At 34.4% G+C, this 12599-nt stretch overlaps 1 protein-coding gene across 3 annotated transcripts; it reads right to left on the reverse strand.

The window, feature by feature from the left end:
- Positions 1-1115: 1115 nt before the first annotated feature.
- aktip (akt interacting protein) lies at positions 1116-11014 on the reverse strand. Of its 3 annotated transcripts, none has more exons than XM_051115989.1 (10): positions 10918-10984; positions 8908-9011; positions 7452-7660; positions 7056-7120; positions 6456-6556; positions 5337-5425; positions 5117-5215; positions 4613-4720; positions 2289-2389; positions 1116-2097 (listed from the first exon to the last, which is right to left on the reverse strand). In XM_051115989.1, exons 2-9 carry the CDS (start codon positions 8947-8949, stop codon positions 2317-2319), a joined length of 786 nt encoding a protein of 261 aa, XP_050971946.1. In that variant the 5' UTR covers positions 8950-9011; positions 10918-10984; the 3' UTR covers positions 1116-2097; positions 2289-2316. The 3 variants fall into 3 exon arrangements, with proteins under 3 accessions (XP_050971946.1, XP_050971944.1, XP_050971945.1); XM_051115987.1 differs by having other exon boundaries at positions 1118-2097; positions 2329-2389; positions 10918-11014; XM_051115988.1 differs by lacking the exon at positions 10918-10984 and adding an exon at positions 10365-10510 and having other exon boundaries at positions 1118-2097; positions 2329-2389.
- Between the last annotated feature and the right edge of the window lie 1585 nt (positions 11015-12599).

A 12599-nucleotide genomic window follows, 5' to 3' on the forward strand; every position in this document is an offset into this window, starting at 1 on the left:
ACATTGATTGTGAGTCAGCCTATGATCGTTGAAGCGGTGGGAGGAGAGAAGTGGGGAAAAGTTGCTGTCGGTGCCTCTGATATTTGATCACCTCTGGTGGATCTTTTGGGAACTGCTTCTTGTAAACACTGACATGACAAATCTAGCAGAAACTGGAGCATGTCAAGCAGATAATGTGTATGATCGATAACTCGTTTAATCTAGGACCAATTTATAATAAGAGTACAATATTAGAAATGCTGAGAGAATATTACTACCAGTCAAAAGTTTTTGAACAGTAAGATTTTTAACGTTTTCTTTTTTTTTTAAGTACCTCACTGAATTTATTTGATCCAAAACGCAGCAAAAGCTGTAATATTGTGAAAACATTTTACTATTTAAAATAACTAACTTCTATTTTAATATATTTAAAAATGCATTTTTTTTTCCTGTGATCAAAGGTGTATTTTTTAGCATCATTACTCGTCTTCAGTGTCACATGATCCTTCAGAAATCATTCTAAATGCTGATTTCAAGAAACATTATTATTATTATTATTATTGTCAGTATTTAAAACAGTTGAGCACATTTTTTCAGGATTTTTTTTTGATAAATAGAAAGATCCAAAGATCAGCATTTATCTTAAATAAATAGCCTTTGTAACATTATACACTATACCATTCAAAAGATTGTAGTCGGTAGAGAAATTTTATTTAGCAAGGATGCTTTAAATTGGTTAAAAGTGATAAGGATATTTATAATGTTAAAAAAAGATGTCTATTTCAGATAAATGCTGTTTTTCTGAACTTTCTATTCATCAAAGAAACCTGGAAAAAAAAATTCAGCTGTTTTCAACACAATAATAATAATTATAATAATAAATGTTTTTTTGAGCAGCAAATCAGAACATTAGAATCATTTCTGTAAGATCATGTGACTGGAGTAATGATGCTAAAAATTCAGCTTACTAAATTACATCAAAATACATTCCAATAGAAAACAGTTATTTTAAATAGTAAAAACATTTTAAAATTCTGTTTTTGCTGTACTTTGGATCAAATAAATGCAGGCTTGGTGACTATTAAGAGATTCATTTATTATTTATTGCAAATATCAGCAACAGTAAAATATATTTCCACTAAATACAAAAGCAGACCAGTTTCATTGTTTATGCATTTATTTGCTTATAACAGTTTAAAAAAAAAAAAAAAAAAAAATACATACATATACAGCTGAGCTCATGTCAGTATTCTAACTGAAACCGTCCAAAACAAACTTAAAAAAAAAAATTCTAAAATTTAAACCATCGTAAATTTCTAGATAAATAAATGAGTTATGGACTCTACAGAGGCCATTCATTTCATTGAACTGCTCCACTATTTACACATCAAACCCATTTAGATCAAACTGTTAGGACACAATAAAAGTGAATTACATTGCTGAACAATAAGGATTAACTTAGTGTCTTAAAGAATAGCATTTGTCTTGCTCTGTATTTTACATTAAAACTATTTCATACACAGGATATTACACATTTAAAAAAAAAAAAAAAAAAAAAAAAAAAAAAAACGACCTCAACCCAAATACATCAAGACACAAAAACAAAGTGTTCCGTCCCAGTCTGCAAATGCATGTTTGAAATGAAAAATTATTAACCAAGTTATTAGGGTAAAAAAAAAATAATGGGAAAATGTATTAAATCGATCAAATTATTTGTTGGAAAACCAATTAGAAGAGCATGACCGACACATAAGTGAGGTGATTTGTTGTGCCTGAAAACATTAACATGTGCAAGTAACAGTACTGACTAGAACCATCTCTGAACCGTCTGTGCGTTCAAGCCTCAGCACTGAAATGAACGAGTGGGGTCTTTAGATCTATACTGGGAACGTAATTCTTAAGCCATTATAGCAGTTTAAAACAGTATTTTTAAAGCTGAGCAAGGGTTTTGCGAATGAAGATGAAGTTCATAGAACTGCATCAGAATTCTATATATGTGGCGCTGAAGGTTCACGTCTGAAGGGGGTTGTCCTCTTTGCTGAAAGGCTGAGTGGAACCAGGCTTCACCCAAGACAGCCCAGACATTGGTAGTCCTTTGTTATAATCCTCTGGCCGCCGCTACAACAACGACAACAGAAGACCATTGGTCACAAGCACCAAGGGTGTAATATTCTCACAATCTCACACATTTGAAAGTATGCAGAGTAGAAAAAGATGACAGGAAATAAAAAAGGAAACAGTGTTCCACACACAAGCTCATGCTTTAAAACAAGACATGCATCAGATACCAGGAAGAAGCCAGTTTTTACTTGGTTGTGGGGAGCAGTCATGGGAGCGTCACACACTCACTTTATGTGCAAACATCTTCTCCTTTGCCTCTTCATGCACCGCTGGATTCCACGGAGAGAAGCTGCAGAGAGAAAACACAAACATCAGATGCGGAAAAACAAATGAGCCAAAGTCCAGTCTGATGAGTCAGTGCTGAACTTTTAACCCCACTGAACTAAAACTCCTGCTTTCGTTTTCACGACCGAATCTAAGTTTCAAATAGTTAAGCTACATTTATCCGGTTTACCAGGTCTCTGGAGGAAGAGATTGCAATATCTCAGTGTTACTTTCCTGGTCAAATAAAAGGAAATAAGCACTGTAAGGCCTAATGCACAAATCTGATCTGTTGCCCATGTCTGTTTTTTTTTTTGTTTTTTTTGTCTCACCCGTTTACATTCACATAAGACACGTCTTGTGTCTAATATCTGCATTTACATTTATCCCCACCAAAGTTAGAACAATTCCAATGGCAGACTCCCGACTTTTTAAATGGCTGTACATAAAATTATTTATACAACTTACGTCAAATGCACAACAGATGCAATTAACCCTGCTTATAACTTGTTCACTTGCCAGCATTGGCAAACTGAAGCTGTCATTTATGTGCATCACAAAATTTGACTGAACGGATAAAAATAACTGTTGTTTTTGCTAGTCATTTTATATGTGGGTTGTTAGATCTAGAACTCTGTGAGTTTACTTCAAAAACAGTAATGTTATCACCTTATTGGTATTTTATGTATACATTTTTTTTATAAAATATTATATACACACATTTTATTTTATTTACAATATTCATATTATAAATAAAATATAATAATTTATATTTATATACTCTAAATTTATTTAGAATATTCATGGGGCATTGCTCATCTCAAAACAAGTCTTTATGCTCAACTTTATGCAGATCTCTTAACTATATGGGCCTTTCTACAGAATTGGTCCAAAGTCAGAGTTGGAAACGTTTTGGAAAAACAAAAAACAAAAAACAACCTCTTTTTTCAATACATTTGTAAAATTATATAATATCCAAGGTTCTAGTAATTGTGCAGTTGATTCTCATATTGTTTTTTTCATTTTTTGCATTTTAAATTAAATTTTTAATTGTAAAAGGCAAAAAATTGATCTCAAAGTTAAGGATTTATTACTTTGAATAGCCATTAAACCAAACACTATCATGACATCTTAGTTGACAATTCAGTATACTTTATTTTTGACTAAACATCCCATGTTTTGGTAGTAACAGTAATTCTTTGGTATCAACCACATCATATTATAGAATTTCAACTTGCATATTAAAATACTACTAAAACAGAAGAGAGAGAGAAGAGAGGAGAAAAAAAACAGAAAAACAAACAAAAACAAAAAGCAGCATAACTGTACTAAAATTTCCCCCAAAGGATTGGGTGTTTCCTTTTGTCACCATCAAAACAATTGGTCATGACTGTTTCAGTACTGACAAATTTATGGAATAATACCCAATCAATCAATCAATCAATCAATCAATCAATCAATCAATCAATCAATCAATCAATCAATGTCACCGAAACTCCACCAAATGTTTCGTGACTGTTTCGGCAGTGGCAATTTTAGATACTTCTGAACCTAGCTCAAACATGCAAATAAGCGTGAGGAAAAAAAAAAAGATATATGATGATATGATAATATTATACATACATACATACATACATACATACATACATACATACATATATATATATATACATATGTATATATATATATATATATATATATATATATATATATATATATATATATATATATATATATATATATATATATATATATATAGATATAGCTATAGCTATAGATATAGATATAGATATAGATATAGATATATACGATAAGGATCTTAGTAAACATTTAAGATTTGAATATTTACATGCTTTTTAAAATTTGTTTTTTTTGGTTGCGGGACAGCAGTTTGGACCAATTCTTTAGAATTGCCCATATATGAGTTTACATATCAACAGAAGCTGTGAGTTTTTGTGCCAGCACGCATGTCTGCTTATACAGACATATCTATGACAACTATCTTTGAGGGTAAATGTGTTTCTCTCTTGCCTTGTGGTGACTTGGTGTAGATCAGATATCAGATGTCCAAATATTAGATAGGTAAATTATTTACAACCACATTTGTAAGTGGCTCAGAATAGATACAAAAAACATTTTTGTGTAACAATATGCAGTGTGTGTCACCTTGCAAGGTCAGTTTTTGTAGTTCAGCCTAAGAGATAATTGTCGAGGAACACTTCACGACACAATATCTGAGTGCTGTACTTGCCTTATTGCATAAGGGTCATCTATCTTGGGCTGATCAAACAGGTGACTATTGCATAGCTTGACACTGTCTACCACCTTGCTTTTGAAGAGCTGGATGTCTTTGTCATACCTGCATATAAAGCATTGATATAAGTAAGCAAAAGCAGTCAAGTGTACAAGGCTTTAAAACAAGCTCTTAACAACTGGAAGCCACAGCTAAGAGGAAATGAATGTGGGGGGAATAAAGGCTAAACAAGCTTTCATCTTAATGTGTGAAGTCAAGCCTGAGGTTGGACTAAGCCTGTAAGCACTATGTGACTTCAGATGCACAGGAAGTCAAAACAAGCTCACACAGACTAACACAGGCAATGCCCAAGAACATGAGAGATATATTGTGGTTACTTCATTTCACTGAAGCAGAAGTGGCTGGCACGTTTATTTAGCAACTGTCGCTCTTATTTAGCGTAAGAGCTGGGAAGAGTTCAAACTGTAGTGACTATATAAAAAAACAGCACTTATTACTCACAGCACTGCAGCCTCTGGGTTGAGCGGATCCATTGTGTTGATCTTATAGAAGATTGTGCGGGCGTACATAAGGACCTGCCAGATATGATTGTGGTTTCGCCTGCAAATTTAAAGAAATTTAAGTAAAATTCCTTTCCAATAGTCACATAGCAAAGATGTAGATTCCAGGGAGGTAAATGTCAATACAGTAAGAGAGGTGTTTTTTTTCCTTTTCAACAGACCTCCATTTGGTGAAAGCTCTCCTCACATCCAGCTCGCCAGAGACCGGGTCCACTAGAGGGTGGAAAACCGGGGTGTCAAAAACAACCCTCTGGAAAAAAACAACAAAAACACACACACACATGAATGCAACAAAAGTACAGTTTATATCCTTTGATGAAAGCAAACTGAAATGACGGTAGTAAAAATTAGGTGTTCTCAAACCTTTTGAACAATTATTTTCCATAACTCACAGCCTTTTGAGTTATGTATAGCTATTATTGTCAATGACTTAAGTATTTATTAATTTCTGTGACTTAAAAAAAATAAAATAAAACAAGCAGGAAAAAAAAAAAAAAAAAAATGAACACACCTCTACTGACATGATAATGTTGCCTGTAATTTTCTGTTCCTAGACACACCCTGGTGTCATCACATCATACAGTTATAGAATTAAGACTGAAGTATTTCAACATTCCATTTGGCATTTTAAAACAATGAAACTTGTAAAGACTACAGCAAAGTCTGACAAACTTAATAATGTAGCACATTCTAACAGGCAGTAAATGTGCATATATAGTGTTATTGTTAAAAAAAAAAAAACCAACAAAAAATATAGCGGAAGTATTTCCACTATATCGGTTCTTTGGTTTAGATAAGGAAGTACAAGCTCCACTTTCACCTTTTATTTCGGCAGTCATAACTCCAATAACAGCTCTGAATCAAGGTGCAAACCTCTCTATCTATCAACAAAATGCCAAGAAAATGCGTAAATTCTCTTGGTATGATACTTTAAAGCCACAAATATGCAAGTTTCCTACTCTCCTGCCTCATCATAAAATATAATGCACAAGGCGCTATGCACAGACATTCTTTTCTACTTAGTCACTTTTCCTTGAAAAATTTTTATAGCAACCAAGCATCACCATGTTAAACCTGGGCTCATATTTAATGGTTTAAGATTTCAAACAGTTTCAATTCATGGTGTGGAGCTTTCACAATGACTGCAAATGAGTCTAAAGAGGAACAAAACAGCAAACTAATGTGGGGAGCCTTCACAGCAAGTCATGGATAAAGACACATAGCAAAGCCTTGGTCACGTTATGGCACAAAATTTAGTGGAAATTGTATACTACACTTACAGGGCAGTCTCCATCTGGGTAGTTATCAGGAATGTAGACGGTGAACTTAAACACACCATCTTGGTACAAGCCATGTCGAATGAAAATCACACCAAACCACACTGCAATAGAGACAAGACACTGATGGATACTTTGAGCAAATCAGTAATATAGCAAACATAATTTCACAGTTAATCTATTTGATAATGCAAAACAAGCAATCAAAACACACAATGACTAATGCTACACTTCATTCAAAAACAAGTGTGGGAGTTCTCTTTATGTCCGACCATGGATGTTTGTGGTCTGTGGATATTTGGTAGACGCATAAAGAAATAACATGTCAATCCTAGCATTTGTTTTGCATGTGTAATAAGCTCATTTCATTGATCATGCACACCTCCCTGGACGCCAATATATTCACATGACATTGCAACCCCATACTGACATAGTCATAGAATTCCACATAAGGTTCCAAGTTAAATCGACTGCACATTCTGTTGCACTTTTCCAAGCAGGAAGTTGGAAATTCTTTTGGAGCTGAATGGAATGCAGCATAAGAACATTCTGTAAAAGCATCCGAGACCGACAGTATAGAGTGGAAGAGGAAGTCAAGCTTACTTAGTGCTGATCTGTATGAAGGCTGTACATAGATGCCAGGGAGCTTCTGCTTGATCACCAATGTGCTGCAAAATACAAATGGTCATAATTATCTATTTTAAACATACAACTTAAAATATGCTGCATAGCCTAATGGTGTTGCTACACAACTCCAAGGCAACTGCTGAATAACAAATGTGATGCATATTTGTATTTCATTTGGTTATATTGTCATAAAATTCTATTCAATCTCAGGTAGATGATGTTTTTAAAAAAAAAAAAAAAAAAAAAAAAAAAATCAGCTTAATTTATACAATACACTTAAAAAGCAATCAAAACCCTAGGAGAAACCTGTGGAACCTGGTCTTCTGTACAGTTACCATGAAAGCCAATAAATACAAACAGAGCATCACTCACAACTCAGCGAGCAGCGAATATTCCAGGTAGAAAGGGCCGTATGAGGCATGGGTGCCATTGGCAGACTGTGTAGAGGAAGCTGGCGAGGCGGCTTTTGTGATTGGGACGGCATTCTTCGGGATGGAGGGAAGCTGCTTTTTCCCGAAAGGAGGACGAGCTGGACTGGATCTCTGCTCCCCTAGACCACCCTGTTCCTCACCGTCAGATCTCTGAATAAACAAATGACACTTGTTCAGTGGTTCTATAATCTATAGTAGCCCTTTTTTGGAAAAAGTTAATAAGACTACAAACATTTAGAATTTTTTGGGCCAAATCAATAACCATTTAATACCAGCATCATTTCTTCAAAGAAACATATGTAAATCAAACAAGCAGTACTTATTTACAACGATACAATATGTACAACAGTAAGTTGCTAGAATCAGAGAATGAGAAGAGGAAAAAAAAAAAAAAAAAAAAAAAAAAAAAGAGGATTTACTACAAATGCAAAATATGAATATTTATTCTCGTTTGAATTTAAATGAATGTTGAACTGGAATTGAATATCAACTGGAAAACCTGTTTTTAACGTTGTTACCAATTATGCCTTCATCTAACAAATATCTAGCACAGTTAGACCAGCTTAATACCATATTTAAATTCATTACGCAGAATTGCGGATATTTTTTCCTCATATCAGCAGAGAGAGAAAGAAATAAACCCCACAGAACCCATCTGGGCCTGACTATAATTCAAGCGACTAAAAGTAAAAATCAGGCACCAGAAATTCACACGTAGTTGAGGCTTGGGCCTGAGGCTTAATGACAAGAACAACTAACACAGCAAACTGATTCAGCTATTCAGCACACTGTCTGTAATAAAGCTAACGACAACAAAACACAGCAGAATATCACAAAATACAGTCAAATACACCCTTCGAAAAAACTACTAACAGCTAGTCCAAGTGTCTGCCATAAATCAAAGAGAGAGCAATTGAGCCATGAGTCAGCATCAACTAACAAACAGCTGAATTTTACGCCTTAATGACAGCTGCGATGCCACGCCACACCAAAAGTCAGGACAACACCTTTGCAGTTTACAACAAACGGTTACTTCTTCAGCCAAGTCAAAAGCAAGAGTTTAAAACAACCGTAATTTCAAAACAAAATTGAGTCACTAGCCTCCATCGTTCTGTAGGAAAAACGTCCACTACACAAGCCTGTGAGTATAGAGAGGCTGATCTGTGCAAAAATCACCTTTAGACCCTGAGCCTCCCATGTGATTCCTTATTTAAGTCACCTGTTATAAACATTACTCTGTGAACAGTCATATATATTTCAGGTAAAAGACACTGGGATGTTATTATAGGATGCCATGTTCATAAGATGCCCACCATGTCAGACAGCATCTCAACTCAAATTGTAAAAAAAAAAAAAAAAAAAAAAAAAAAAAAAAAAGGTGGACTGCTATAATTCACCTTACGACCAGCGTTTGTTGACATGCTCCAAAATGGGTTCATTACTCATTGAGCTCTCGATGGGTGTATGCCTGTTCACTTTTTGGTGGCATCCGAAGAATTCGCTGTGAGAGAAAGAGAGAGAGAAAGAAAAAGTGCTGATGAGAGCCTGGACATTTGGAGAACACAATGGGCAACCTGATGCTGTATGGCAGCTGGTGGCAATCCAATCCCTACAAACCATGTTGTTGTCAGCGCTAGTGAGAACTTCAGTTAGCTACAGCCTAATACAGGATCTTTTATCATCAATCTTTTAGATGACACAGACCCCCAAATATTATTATTCTGGTGCAAGAGGCCCCCACTCTAAAACTTTTAGGCAACTATTCATTCGTACATATAAAGATCCAGTCTGTACTTAAAAGTTTAGTATTAGAAATGTGTAAATTATTATTTGCTTCTATATATGAAGAGTTCAGATGCAAAAGCCTCTAAATCCATCAGACGCATTTCTTTAAAATGAGCATTTCTTTCTGGCTATATATATATGACCCTGGACCACAAAACCAATCTTAAGTCGCTGGGGTATATTTGTAGCAATAGCCAAAAATGCAATGTATGGGTCAAAATTATAGATTTTTATTTTATGGCAAAAATCATCAGGAAATTAAGTAAAGATCATGTTCCATGAAGATATTTTGTAAAATTCTTGCTGTAAATATATCAAAACTTAATTTTTGATTAGTAATATTTGGACAACTTTAAAGGTGATTTTCTCAATATTTAGATTTTTTTGCACCATCAAATTCCAGGTTTTCAAATAGTTGTATCTCGACCAAATATTGTCCTATCCCAACAAACCACACATCAGTGGAAAGCTTAATTATTCAGCTTTTCAGATGCCTCTCAATTTTGAAAAATTGACCCTTATGACTGGTTTTGTGATCCAGGGTCACATATACATATATACACACACACACACACACATATATATATATATATATATATATATGTGTGTATGTATGTATATATATATAAATGGACCCAAAACCTCTGGTCTACAACAGCAAGCAATCAATTCTACACTCATCAATATTTTGATGTTTTAAATAGTTAGAGCTAGCAGACATGAAACTAAGGCCCAGGAATTCCCCACATAGTTCATATAAAATTATAACCAGGGTGAGGGAAAATCCAGTGGTAACACTATACAGTGACAGATGTCAACGCCTGGACAAACCACCCAGAAACAAGAGCTCTGACGCCTCGTAAAACAAATATATTACCTTCATTTCTACCTGACACTCACTGAAGGCAGGTTTGTTTGGAGGCAGGAAACTTTAGCATTTAATGAAATGTTCTCTAGACGAAAACACAGTTTTTAAAACAGTGTTTTAACGCTACTGTCACGGTATTTGTAATTGGACTAGACTAGCCTTTATTTAGCAAACCTCCATAACTAACGGGGTTCCACTTACCTGAGCCAAATAATGTCACCTGGCTGAAGACATGTTACACGATACCTTGTCCAAATGCGAAATAGTTTGATTTAGACTTAATTCTGTGTAGTTAACTAAACCACCGACGACAGTGTTATCCGAATAATCTCACACAAATACCGAACACACCTCTAACTAACTTGACAGGAAAAGGCGGGACATAAACACAAGCGAGGGACGGTGATTGGCTATTATTGTGAGTGACAACCTCTTCACCCTATCAAACGTTCAATACAGCAATCCACAAGGTTAAATGTCTGCAGGTTAGCATTTAGAAAGCAAATATTTGGCACAAACCGATCATTTTAGAAGGAAAATACTTTAGTAATGACATCAGCCGTAAAGTGTACAGCTAAAGTGGTTTTAAATCAGATGACAAAAACACTTCTTATGTTGTCAGCTCAAGTTATGAGCTGAGCGTTTTAACGGACGCGACTTGTGGATTTGATCGTAACAGTATGATATACATTGACATATCTATGTTGAGGGTTCACAAACGTTTCTAAATCAGAATGGACTTTGAGAAACTTACCGTGCTAAACTCAGGACATTTCAAACGTTTTTAAAACATGTAGTATCCACCCTCCCGGTTGACGGACGGCACAGAATGAGCTTGCGTTCTGTCATTGGCTTATACAGACGTACAGTACATTCTATTGGTGCATTTTCCTGTTAATCATGTCAGACCAAGGTAGTAAGTTCGGATTGGTCGTTTTAATCATGCTTTTAGGTGAATTTATTAAATAGATTCATTGGTAGCTTTATTCATACGTAATAGGAGGTCAATTTATTATGAGCTTAAGTGTACCTTTTAAAAGTGAACCGGTACTTTAATTTAATTTGAAACAAATCACTTGTTTTACAAATAGGAATATGTAATATGTTTCTTCTTTTTTATAGTAGTCTTTCTAAAACCAAAACTTCAAATATTCCTGAGCAATTGCATCGTTTGCAGTAACAATTACACCATTTGTTAATGTAAAAATAATGTAAAGTATCAGTTCTTTTCGACATTTTTAGCCATTATAACTAATGTTATGGAGGTTAAAAAAAAGACATACACCTTGCAGAATCTGCTAAATGTTAATTATTTTACCAAAATAAGTGGGATCATAGAAAATGCATATTATTTTTTTTATTATTTAGAACTGACCTGAATAAGATATTTCACATAAAAGATGTTTACATATAGTCCACAAGAGAAAAGAATAGTTGCTCAAAAGTTTACATACGCTTGAAGAAGGTTATGTAATACTGTGTTCTTACCTGAATGATCCACAGCTTTTTTTTTTTTTTTTTTTTTTTTGAGTGATGTTTTTTTTTGACTGCTGTTCTACAGAAAAATCCTTCAGGTCCCACAAATTCCTCAGTATTTTTGTGTTTTTGAACCCTTTCCAACCCTTTCCAACAATGACTGTCTGTATGATTTTGATATTTATCTTCATACTGAGGACAACTGAGGGACTCAGATATGCAACTATTACAGAAGGTTCAAATGCTCCAGAAGGTAAAACAATGCATTAATAATTGAACACAATTTTTCTTATTTTGCCTTAAATATCATATTTTTTCATTTAGTACTGCCCTTCAGAAGCTACATAAGATACATGTTTCCCAGAAGACAAAATAAGTTAAATTTACCCTGATATTCAAATTCAATACACAAAAATGTTGAAAAACCAAAGAATTTGGAATGAACAACTATCACTAAACACACACACACACAAAACACAGCTGTGGATCATTTAGGTAACAACATGGTATTAAGAACCAAGTGTATGTAAACTTTTGAACAGGGTTATTTTTATACATTCACCTATTGTTTTCTCTTGTGGACTATATGTAAACATTTTTTAATGTCAAATGTCTTATTCAGGTCAGTACTAAGTAAAAAATACCATGCATTTTGTATGATCCCTCTTATATTGCTAAAAATAATTAACATTTTGCAGTTTCTGCAAGGTGTATGTAAACTTTTGACCTCAACTATATCTGATGATACTTGGCTTTTCATTTGCATGTTCCCAGCATTCTAGATATTAGCACTGGCATTGGCAAGCGGATTTGATTTTGCAATGCCCCCTTTAGGACAACAGAGGGAGTCAAATACTAGGAATCAGAGTAACTCAACAATCTCCCCACCTGACTGCCTAATTTAATCCTGTCTAAACAAACACATAGGTTTTTGCTTTGGAAATCAGTAGTGTTATTATC

Source organism: Labeo rohita, chromosome 7 (genome assembly GCF_022985175.1).
Source record: "Labeo rohita strain BAU-BD-2019 chromosome 7, IGBB_LRoh.1.0, whole genome shotgun sequence".
NCBI classification, from domain to species: domain Eukaryota; kingdom Metazoa; phylum Chordata; class Actinopteri; order Cypriniformes; family Cyprinidae; genus Labeo; species Labeo rohita.

Coding starts and splice junctions, on each gene's coding strand:
- aktip (XM_051115987.1), bottom strand. CDS start 8,949: ATGAACCCATTTTGGAGCATGTCAACAAACGCTGGTCGTAAG. Junction 7,661..8,907: donor CAACAAACGCTGGTCGTAAG/GTGAATTATAGC, acceptor TTGTTTATTCAG/AGATCTGACGGTGAGGAACA. Junction 2,390..4,612: donor GATGACCCTTATGCAATAAG/GCAAGTACAGCA, acceptor TTCTCTCTGCAG/CTTCTCTCCGTGGAATCCAG.